Below are 12,300 nucleotides of genomic sequence, written 5' to 3' on the forward strand. Positions count from 1 at the left end.
TTTGGATATTGTTTAAGTATTTTGAGTTATTTAGGAGTTTTATGTTTCTTAGTCAAATAAGAAAGTTTAGTTTAAAACTACTTCTTGTTTAGATTAATTAGTATTTTATACATTCTTCATTAAGAAAACGGTTTTTTTCATTAATAAAGTTTTCAACTCTGGGAGTTAGTTTCTTTGTGCAAGAATTCTTTCTTGTCTTATCGATTTTCTTCAATGAGTCGTGAGAATTCATTATTCATCCTTCAATTTGCCAAGGATTATTTCGTGGATGGTTGATTAGAGCTGTTAGTTGAGTTTGTTGGAGTTTATATCTCAAAGGGTTCATGTAACAACTTGATTTTCACTGGTATCAAAAATGGTAGTTTCAGAACTCCGTTTTTTGATGATTGAGTCAGTAAATCTTATTTATTAATAATTATGTGGTTATTACAGTATTATACTAAATTCTGGTTTAATAATTTTAGTTATGTGGAGAGTTAGTCAAGTTACAAGTATATCGATCCAAAAGTATGTGGTTTTAGATATTGAGGTATCGAGACCTCGTTTTCATAAACCGAGCTTGAAAATATTTTTATTAAATATTTATCGAGAGATTATATGGATGCATTGAATTTTAGATAGAAAATTTTACTGAATTAGTGATTAATTAAGGTACAAGAATTAAATCGTAAAAGTAGTAAAAATTGATTATTATAGATTTTTAATAACCTAAGAACTTATAAAACAATTAAAACAAAGTCTAATTAGCAAATTACCATTTTCATTAGATGCTAGATGGTTTATAATTAATTGTTGTATAATATTAAATTTTATATATAATATAATATAATATAATATAATATAATATAATATAATATAATATAATATAATATAATATAATATAATATAATATAATATAATATAATATAATATAATATAATATAATATAATCAATGAATAAAACATAAACATAAAGGGATCATCTTCACTTTCTTTCTTTCTTTACCGTTTGGAGTTAAAAGAAACTAAGGGAAGCCACTGTTAAAAGTTCAGATCTTTGACCTTTTGTATGGTAAGTTCTTTGTAATCGGTCTTTTGCAATTTTTATATTTTTGAGATCGTTGTAGCTTAGTCTAGTTAACCTGGGTATTAAATCGTAAAACTGTTAAAGTTTTTAAAAGTTGCCATTGATGGTTTTTGATGTTTAATGGTAGGATTTGAAGCTTAGAAATGTAATAGGACTAATTTGTAAAGTGGAATTTGTTAAATTTGAGTATAGGGAATAATATGTGAATATGTCAAAATTGATATGAAATTTTTATAATTATTGTATTTAGAGGGCTGTACTGGGATGAGATTGAAATCAGATTGAAAAATGAAGCTTAGAACTTAAAGATAAAACCATTCAGGGACTAAATTGTGTAAAATGTGAAACTTTATGAAAATTGTGTAAAATGAAATTAAACTGTTATATGCATATACTAAGATGTTATAAGGCTGTAGGAATTGATAAATTGTAATGAATTATTATAGATTTGGCATTAAATCAATCGAAAGTTATCGAGAAATAGGAGAAATTGCAGATTAGTCCTTAACACTTTATGGTTTTCATTTTCCAGGTAAGTTCATATGGAACTTACTGTATTTTCTTATTTCTTATTATGCTTGAATTGTGTGGTTGTATTTATTAATTATATATATACAAATGTAATTTTAATGAATTATGATATAAAAAAGGACTACATCAAAAAAGGTGAGATTGTGGTAGATATTGATAGAGATGCATTAATGAATGAATGTAAAGTTTAGTATACAAGTGTATGATATATGCATGGTAATGTTATACTGTTAAAAGGAATATATATATATTGCTTGGACTAAATTGATGATATGTGATTATGTGGTTGGAATAGTACAAAATGTGAGGAATGGAATGAATTGTAATAAATGATATTGATGTGTTAATAGAGCCTAGATGAACATAGAATAAGATACAATTGACACGCTAATAGGGTTGATTATGCGCTAGTATGGGATATGTGTAAAAGATGATGTGGAGTAAAAGATATGATGAAGTATAACTGTTTACGTCGAAATCCTGCATTTGTTGCGGATTACCGAGCATTGCCTCTACGAAGACCTTGGTATGTTGGAGGGATGATATGTTATATGATACGATATTGTGCCTATGGGCTTTGCACGACGGTGCCTTGGTGTGGTGTAATTATCGCTCTATTAAGCCTTTTGGTGTGGTGTAGTTATCGCTTTATTGAGCCATTGGATGTGGTCTATTGAGCTATCTAGTATGGTGTAGTTACACGCATATCTATATATTATTATTTTAGTTTATCAGGATAATTGTTTAAAAGGAAATGAAGTGATTGATTCTATGAGACATATGAAAATGGATGTACGTATACGAATATTTTGTGTTACACGATAAGGCATAAGTTGCATACTTGTCAGACTTTACGTAGCACATGAGTTCGCATAACTCCTGAAGTATGACCTGTGCACAAAAAAAAAAAAGGTTCACATAGTACTAAGGATCTCAACATACATTATGGTTTCATAAATAACAGACTTTGCAGGCGAAGGAAACATACAAGCAAGGGTTAACATACTTTTAGCAAGGTTCGCATAAATACATAGGTTTGCAAACTATAGGGGTACGCATGTAATTATCGAGGTCGCATAAAAACTATGCTTAATAACAAATCAGACTTACATATTATAGCTGAAGAAATATACATAACACTCATGCATGAATAAACATTTATCTTTATTCATAATACTTGATAATAATAGGATATTCCAAATATAGTTCACAACAACAAGTAGACATAAATGATATTATTTCAAACAGAGTCAACTTATGGTAATTCTAAACCCTCATAATAATATAAACCTCATCGCCAAATTTCCCAGGTTCGCCAATATCAGTACAGGAGTGAGCCGTACTAAGTCATCAACCTTGCCACTTTTATCTGCGACCTACTTACTTGCGAAGTAAGAGAGGAGTGGGTGAGTTCATTGAGAACCCAGTGAACAATCAGGAATCAACAAGGTATGCTTAAAACTGAGTTTTAAAATAGAAAGGAGACTTAGTTTTAAAATCATTTTGCGTATTGGGTTCGGGGGTGAGGTTGCGAGACCCAGTTCACAAATTCTATCAGAAAACATAGGTTTCGTAAAAACAGTTTCAAAAACTTAGTAGCCGAATCTCAAAGTTTGCTAATAGAGCACACCTTAAGTTGTAAGGCTTATTTCGCTTATGTAACAACCCGTTTTTCAGCGGTGTCAAAAATAATGGTTTTAGGGTCACCAAACCCGATGAGTAAGTTCGTAAATATTATTATTTAATATTTACGAGTCAAATATGGTTTTAAAAAGGTTTTTGATTTGATAAATTATGTTATATAAGTAATTTATTAAGTTTAAGTGGTAAGACCCTAAGGTCAAGTGGTTTTAGAAAATGAGGTATCGGGACCTCGTTTCTATAAACTGAGCTATAAATATTTTTATAAATATTTAAGAAGTTTCATTAAGGTGGTATTAAAGTTTCGTTGAAAATTTTAATGTTTCGATAGTTAATTAATTAAAAAGGACTAAATCGTAAAAGATGTAAAATTGGATCGCTATTTGATTTGAGTGATTAAATGACTTAATGAATGAAAGTATATAGACTAATATGGTAAATATACCATATTATATATGAGTGGGGTGGTTGGTGCTTAATTTCTTTTAATTATAATGTTTTATATGTTATTTATTTAATAAAATAAAATAAAAGGTTAATAAAATAAAGAAAACAAAATGTTTTCTTCCCCACTTGTTTTTCACCACCGAAGGTTGCCATGGAAAAAGAATGGGTGAAGCTTCAAGCTTTGGCATTTGTAACACCCCAAACCCGGCCTGGACGTTATGGCCGAATCTGGCGATTTCACATAGAAGTGCATTTGAAAACCGTATCATTGCTAAAATCGTTTTTCGTTTAGAACTTATCATTATCTTTCATTAATTCTCAAATCGTGATTCATTTTCAAAATGCTATACTTTACAGAAGCTTTTAAAATAGTTTGCGTGTGCATGGTATTTTGATAAAACATTCATCTCTTTTGAAAACCCGAGTTTTACCTACTTCTAGCGGATATAAACAGAAAACAGTATAAAATCCAAATTTTAGGTAAAAATCCATAGAGGCCATTATTATAGAAAAGTACCCTAAAATAAAACTTAAAATCGAACATAAGTATCAAATAGCAAAAAGGAGTCGTGTGGCCACCGCCGAGTCCTTCGCTGCATCGATCTGCCTATGTCTAGGGATTACCTGTACAGAATAAACAGAAGGGGTGAGTTTACATAAACTCAGTGTGTAATCCCCATGCAAACAAACAGACAGTAACAGATAATCTCAGTTTGGGCCTAAACCCTTTTCATTACCAGTATCAATATCAGTATCAGTTTAGGCCTTAGCCCATTTCAGTAATAGTAAGCATTAGGGCCTTAGCCCATCACAGTACAGTAACAGTATAAAATCCTACCCAACCAGCCTCTACACTCTATCTCCGTCCAACCCTACAGTCCATGTGGGGATATAATCATCCCACCCATCCCTACACTCCAAATAGTATCGAATACGACACTAGACAGTAGTTGCAGCTGAGCTGTTAGTAAGCTAGGCTTCAAGCCTTTCAGTAAACTTCCTTCAATCAATATCAATTCCCACCCCAATGCAATGCATTATACAGACATGTCATGGTATCATGTATAATCAGTATAGTGTATATAACATGCTCAACATACAGACATACATAGCTATCTTATATAGGCATATAATGGTCTTTCAATCATTTTAGTCAATTAGGGGTCTAGGAAAACTTATCGACCCTATAGTAGGCCTACAGTCGACTCGGGAGACCTGTGAAACCTTAGCAGTCAAACAGTGAAAATGAGCTCACAGCCCATGTTGCATCCTAAAATGGTATTGGCCGTATGGATCTCACAGCCTGGCCCAATATTCCCACACGTCCATGTGGTTCACCCGTGTGGGGCCCATGCGATCGTATGGCTCACACGGTCCAATTTGGCCCGACCCATGAATCGCACATAGCCAGCCTCGATGATTACACGCCCATGTTCGATCAACTCGATTTGCTTACGAAGAAGTACGGGAAGGGTCTCGATCCACACGATTTTCTACAGAAAACAAAGCGTAATCACTAATGAAAACACAAGAAATAAAAAGAAATGATTTTTCACCAAGCAATGACTACCCTAAATCATCATAACCTACCCCTTACTTACCAACGTATAACCAGCGGAGGAGGAACGCACACCTTTTCTTGATCGATCGAAAATGATGCATAAAGATGAGAAAGATTCAAGGGCCAAATTGGTTGCACCAGGGAAAAGAGAGAAAAGAACAGTAGGGATAAAGAAAAACATCAGAAGGGGAGAGCATAAAGTCAAAATTCAGCTAAGTGAGCAAAGAAGGTGCGTGCGGTAGAAAAAATTAAAAAAGAAAGAAAGAAACTATGCCAAAGTACCGAATTTAGGAGAGTGGGAGGAGAGGAACGGCAGTACGAAGGGGAAAAATGCAGAAATCGACAGAGAAAGACTAATAGCAGAAAAAAAAGCTGAGAGACTGAGTTGACTAGCCGAATTTTCCACCACCTATTTTGGTTACCTTCAAACTCTTTTATCCTTATTTTTGTCCCCAAATCCTTCAATCCACTTCCTAAAACCGTCTACCCTTCCCTCAACCACCAAATTCAAATTCCACTCCAACTCTTTAGTAGTTCGGTTAGACTAAAACATCCTTACGACACTATCAACAAAATAAAACACTCACTGGCGTACACTAGGACTCGAACTCAAGACCACCAACATTTTAATACACCACTTAACCACTAGACTAGCAGGCCTATTCTGACATATTTTACTAACATTTATTTAAGAGCCTACTGACTAGCGATAGGGCTTTATTCAGAAAAAATACAAAAATTTTCCCAAGACAAGGCTTGAACTTAAGACCTCACACACAGACCCAAAACACTTATCCATTGAAGCAGACATATAGTTATATCACAAATATATAAAAATAAATACATAAGAGATTTTTGGGGTGTTCAACTCTACCTATCTAAAAGTAAATTTCGGCCTCAAAATTTTACCTGATCAAAACAGATGAGGATACTGCTGTCGCATCGTATCCTCAGGCTCCCACGTGGTCTCCTCAGAGCTATGATTACACCAAAGAACCTTCAGCAGTGGGATAAATTTTCTTCTTAGAACCTTTACATCTCCCTCCAATATCTGAACTAGCTCTTCCTCAAAGGTCAGATCTGGCCTAACCTTAATCTCTTCAATAGGAATAATATGAGTGGGGTCAAAGCGGTAGCGTCTTAACATAGAGACGTGGAAGACGTCATGAATCCGATCCAATTCCGAAGGTAACTCCAACTGGTAAGCAGTTGGTCCCACTCGCTTAAGCACACGGTAAGGTCCAATAAATCTATGACTCAACTTGCCCTTTCGACCAAATCTCAGTACCTTCTTCCACGGCGAGACCTTGAGAAAAACAAAGTCGCCCTCTGAATACTCAATCTCTCGACGCTTCAGGTCAGTGTAGGACTTCTTCCTATCAGGTGCCGCTTTCAATCGGTCTCGAATCAACCTAACTTTATCCTCGATATCAGAAACTAGTTTAGGGCCCAGACACACGCCGCTCGCCCAACTTAGTCCAACATGAAGGTGTGCGACACCTACGACCATATAATGCCTCGTAGGGTGCCATCTGAATGCTAGACTGATAGTTGTTGTTATAAGCAAATTCCGCTAGCGGTAGGTAATCCTCCCAACTGCCTCAGAAGTCAATCACACAACTTCTCAACATATCCTCTAGTATCTGAATCACCCTTTCTAACTGACCGTCAGTCTGAGGATGGAACGCAATACTGAAGTCCAATCTTGCACCTAGAGCTTCATGTAGCTTCTTCCAGAATCGAGACGTGAAGCAAGGATCCTTATCAGATATTATCGAAATTAGTACCCCATGCAGTCTCACTATCTCAGACACATACAGTTTAGCCAGCTTTTGCGGAGAGTAGTCGGTGTGAACCGGTATGAGGTGGGCAGACTTGGTCAATCGATCCATGATGACCCATACAGAATCCTTCTTAGAAGGTGTGAGGGGTAACCCACTCATGAAGTCCATAGTCACTATCTCCCACTTCTAAAGCAGAATCTTGACTAGCTACAACAAACCCGAAGGTAATTGATGTTCAGCCTTAATCTGCTGGCAAGTTAGACACTTAGCCACAAATTCAGCAACCTCTCGCTTAAGACCTGGCCACTAATATAACTCACTAAGGTTATGGTACATCTTATTTCTTTCAGGATGCATAACATAAGGGCTACTGTGCGCCTCTCGTAGTATAGACTGCCTCAATTCAGTATCTTTCGATACATAGATTCTCCCACAAAAATAGAGAACCCATTGGCTATTCAGTCCAAAATCCTCAGTATTCCCACTCTCAACCTATCGAAAACGAAAACCCAACAACTCATCCTCTATCTGTTTACTTTTAATTTGCTCTATCCACGTTGGTTTAACTTGAAGTTCAGCCAACAGACTACCATTATCAAATAAACTGAGGCGAGCAAACATCGCCCTCAGATCAGTCATAGCTCTATGGCTTAGTGCATCAGGCACCACATTAGCCTTACCAGGGTGGTATGTAATCGTACAGTCATAGTCTTTAAGCAGCTCAATCCATCTATGCTGCCTAAAATTCAGCTCTTTCTAAGTGATGAGGTACTTAAGGCTCTTGTGATCGGTGTAAATGATACACTTTTCACCATACAGATAATGCCTCTAGATTTTCAGTGCGAATACTACTGCGGCCAACTCCAAGCCATGTGTCAGATAATTCACCTTATGAGTCTTAAGCTGACGACACACGTACGTTACCATCTTACCCTATTGCATCAACACATATCCTAACCGACATGTAATGCATCGTTGTAAATAGTAAACTCATTTCCTGACTCTGGCTGTATAAGAACAGGGCCTCTATCAATACAGTCTTGAGCTTCTCAAAGCTCTTTTACTGCGCGTTAGTCCAGTTAAACGACACACCCTTACGTAGCAGCTTAGTCAAGGGTGCGGCAACCAGAGAAAACCCCTCCACAAATCGTCGATAATACCCTGCCAGTCCCAGAAAACTATGGATCTCAAATACAGTCTTAGGCTGTTTCCAATCCAAGACAGCCTCAATCTTTCGAGGATTGACTCTAATCCCCTCAACAGAAACCACATGTCCCAAAAATGTTACTTCACGTAATCAGAACTCACATTTACTGAACTTGGCGTATAGTTGTTTCTCTCGCAGAATCTGTAGAACCACTCTGAGGTGTTCGTCATGCTCATCCTCAGTTCTCGAATACACTAGTATGTTGTCAATAAATACCACCATGAACCGATTCAGATAGGGATGGAACACTCAGTTCATCAGATCCATAAAAGCTGTTGGTGCATTCGTCAGTCCAAATGGCATCACTAGGAACTCGTAGTGACCATAGCGAGTCCTAAATGCCGTCTTATGCATGTCAGCCTTTTTAACTCTCAACTGGTGGTACCTTGATCGTAAATCAATCTTAAAGAAAATCGAAGCACCTCAAAACTGATCAAACAGATCGTCTATCCTCGGTAGGGGGTACTTATTCTTTATGGTAAACTTGTTCAATTGCTGGTAATCAATACACATACACATGGATCCATCCTTCTTTTTCACAAACAGAACCGGTGCTCCCCATAGAGACACACTAGGGCGGATAAACCTACGATCCAGTAGCTTTTGAATCTAGGCCATAAGCTCATCAAGCTCTTTTGGTGCCATTCTATAAGGGGCGGTGGACACTGAAGTTGTACCAGGAAGGAGCTCAATCCCAAACTCTATTTCACGATTTGGAGGTAACCCAGGTAGCTCTTCAGAAAAAACATCCAAAAACTCCTTAACCGTCTTGATATCCTTAATCGAAGAATCCCCAGAATCTGAAACACTGATGTAAGCCAGATATGCCTCACATCCCTTACGAACTAACTTTTCAGCCCTCAATGCAGAAATCACATTCGATAAGTAGTTCTGACGCTCCTCAATTACGACTACCTCGCTGTCCTCCGTAGTTCTCAGTATAACCCTTTTTGTGGCACAATTTAAGTTCACTCGGTGTTTAAGCAACCAGTCCATTCCCAGTATCAGATCAAATTCTCCAAAAGGCAGTTTCATCAGATCAGCCAAAAAAATAGCTCCTTGAACCTTTATAGGAACATCTCTAAATTTATTGAGTGCCCCAACGGACTTAATACAGTGATCTCACTCGTGCTGCTCTCAACCAGTATATCTAAGTTTTCAGATATAGTACAAGTTATATAGGAGTGAGTTGATACTATATCTATCAGTGCAGTATATGGTACTTCATAAATAAAGAACATACTTGTAATGACGTCCGGAGGATCTCTATCCTCTCGACGATGAGCAGCATAAACTGGAGCCGACTGCCTCGCCTTAGTATGTCCAGCATGTCTGCCCGGTACTCTCCGACCACGGCCCAAACCATTACCACCTCTAGCCTGATCCTGGCCTCTCGGTGGCTGATGAAATACTCTTGGTGGCTGTGCAGTATTATTACCCAGAGCTTGCATCTGATCGGACCTTCGTGGACACTCTCTAATACGGTGCTCTAGAGAACCGCACCTTAAACATAACCCAATTCTTTTCCAACACTCACTCTGATGGGATCCCCAACTCTGACTAGCCCATCAACTCTAGCCTTTTTTTAGGCCTCTGAACAAAACTCGAGGGCTCCGAATCCCTCTTATTCCTACTTTTTTCTCAATTCTGGCGCTCAGTGCGCTTTACTTCGTCGATGATATTCGCCTTATCAACCAATGCAGCAAAGTTTCGCTCTCTCTATGGAGCTATCAGAACCCTCAGATTATCCCAGAGACTATCCTCGAAGCGAACACATCGCTCGTACTCATTCACCACCATACCACGTGCATAGCGACTCAGTCGTAAAAACTCGGCCTCATACTCGACTATTGATCTATCCCCTTGAGTCAAATTTAAGAACTCTCTTCTACGGGCATCCACATAACTGACCCCTATATACTTCTCCTGAAAAGCGGTCTTAAAGGACTCCTAGGTCAGTCGATCGGGTTGAACGCCCTCCTTAACAGTGAGCCATCACTGATACGCCTCATCATGTAGCAGCGATACAACACCCTTTAATTTCTGCTCAGGAGTGTAGTCCAGATCATCCATAATCCTCTCTGTGGCCTCTATCTAGTACTCAGCCAGATTAGGGGCAACTCCAGCAATACCCCTGAAAAGCTCAGCTCTATTAGACCGGAGTCATTCCATAATTGACCCGCGGCCTCTAGCTCTAGTATTGGGCCCAGCGACCCTCTCTAGAATCCTTAACATGGCTTGGGACAGTGCGTCGTCCCCAGTCACTCGATCATGAGACCTAGTCTCAGTCACAGGTGAGTTCGGTGTCTCACTAGTATTCTAATTAGGCAAGTTTTTAGAAAATGATGACCCAGCTCGAGCACCTCTACGACTTTTACCACGGCCTCTTGTACCCTATCCGCGAGTGCCTCTTGTGCTCATTGTCTATTCGTGTTAATTTGTATTAACAGTTTTATGCATTAGTTTAAAATTTCAGTATTTATTAACAAATATCTTATGAGAGGCAGTATCAGAAGTGTAAAGTTTATTTTTGCCCAACGCAGTGTCTATCAGTTTTACTATAGTATTAGTATACACTAACTTGAGTGTTTTCCATACAATCTATCTATAGTAGTCTCAGTTTTTACTATCTATAGTAGTTTTAGTATCAAGTTAATTTTAGTTTAAAACACATAAAGGCTTCAGAGAACTTATAAAATCGGCACTGGAGACTCAGTGTACCACATATTCAGTAAAAATGTTTCAAATCATTCAGAAATCAGTGCTTTAAAAACCAAGTTTTAAACCAAAATCCACAACCGAGTTTTGTAACCTGGCTCTGATACCACTAAATGTAGCACCCTAAACTCGGCCTGGACGTTATGGTCGAATTTGGCGATACCACATGATAGTGTGTTTAAAAATCGATGCTCGTGTTGAAACCATAACTTTGCTTGAAACATTTTCCGTTTAGATCTGGTTGTTATCTTTTGTTAATCCTAAAATATTGATTTTTATTCAGTCGTTAGTTTGCAAAATATTATACATTGTAGAAGCTTTTACAACATTTTGTGTCATTGTGGGTATTTTGCTAAAACATTCATCTCTTTTGAAAACCCAAGTTTTACCTACTTCTAGCAGATATAAACAGAAATAGTATAAAATCCAAATAATAGGTAAAAATCCATAGAGGCCATTATTACAGAAAAGTACCCCAAAATAAAACTTAAAATTGTAAATAAGTATCAAATAGCAAAAAGAAGTCGTGTGGCCACCGTTGAGTCTTCCGTCGCACCGATCCACCTATGTTTGGGGATTACCTGTATAGATTAAACAGAAGGGGTGAGTTTACGTAAACTTAGTGTGTAATCCCCATGCAAACAAACAGACAATAACATATAATCTTAGTTTGGGCCTAAACCCTTTTCGTTACCAGTATCAGTATCAGTATCAGTATCAGTTTAGGCCTTAGCCCATTTCAGTAACAGTAAGCATTAGGGCCTTAGCCCATCACAATACAGTAACAGTGACATTTATACAGTTATAAAATCCTACCCAACTAGCCTCTACGCTCCGTCTCCGTCCAACCCTATAGTTTATGTGGGGATATAATCAACCCACCCATCCCTACACTCTAAATAGTACCGAATGCTGCATTAGATAGTAGTTGCAGCTGAGCTACCACTAAGTTAGGCTTGAAGCCTTTCAGTATACTTCCTCCAATAAATATCAATTCCCACCCCAATGCAATGCATCATACAGACATGTCATGATATCATGTATAATCAGTATAGTGTATATAACATGCTCAACATACAGACATACATAGCTATCTTATATAGGCATATAACAGTCTTTCAATCAATTAAATCAATTAGGGGTCTAGGTAAACTTACCGAACCTACAGTAGGTCCACAGTCGATTCGGGTGACCCGTGCAACATTAGCAGTCAAACAGTGAAAATGGGCCCACGACTCATGTTACATGCCCATGTGGGCCCACATGCCCGTGTGGCCCACACGACCCAAAATGGTCTTGGTCGTATGGATCTCACGGCCTGGCCCAATATTTCTACAAGCCTATA

The 12,300-nt window shown here is 37.6% G+C and overlaps 1 protein-coding gene across 1 annotated transcript; it reads right to left on the reverse strand.

The window, feature by feature from the left end:
- Positions 1-6,159: 6,159 nt before the first annotated feature.
- LOC107907980 (uncharacterized) lies at positions 6,160-7,138 on the reverse strand. Its single transcript, XM_016835269.1, has 3 exons — positions 7,065-7,138; positions 6,553-6,658; positions 6,160-6,468 (listed from the first exon to the last, which is right to left on the reverse strand). Exons 1-3 carry the CDS (start codon positions 7,136-7,138, stop codon positions 6,160-6,162), a joined length of 489 nt encoding a protein of 162 aa, XP_016690758.1.
- Positions 7,139-12,300: the final 5,162 nt, after the last annotated feature.

Source organism: Gossypium hirsutum, chromosome D02 (assembly GCF_007990345.1).
Source record: "Gossypium hirsutum isolate 1008001.06 chromosome D02, Gossypium_hirsutum_v2.1, whole genome shotgun sequence".
NCBI classification, from domain to species: domain Eukaryota; kingdom Viridiplantae; phylum Streptophyta; class Magnoliopsida; order Malvales; family Malvaceae; genus Gossypium; species Gossypium hirsutum.

Bases quoted from the DNA above. Each gene is read 5' to 3' on its own strand.
- LOC107907980 (XM_016835269.1), bottom strand. From the start codon at position 7,138: ATGGATCGATTGACCAAGTCTGCCCACCTCATACCGGTTCACACCGAC. The intron at 6,659-7,064 runs GTATGTGTCTGA...GGATAAAGTTAG, and splicing joins CCGCAAAAGCTGGCTAAACT to GTTGATTCGAGACCGATTGA. The intron at 6,469-6,552 runs GTCTCGCCGTGG...CGTGTGCTTAAG, and splicing joins GCGACTTTGTTTTTCTCAAG to CGAGTGGGACCAACTGCTTA.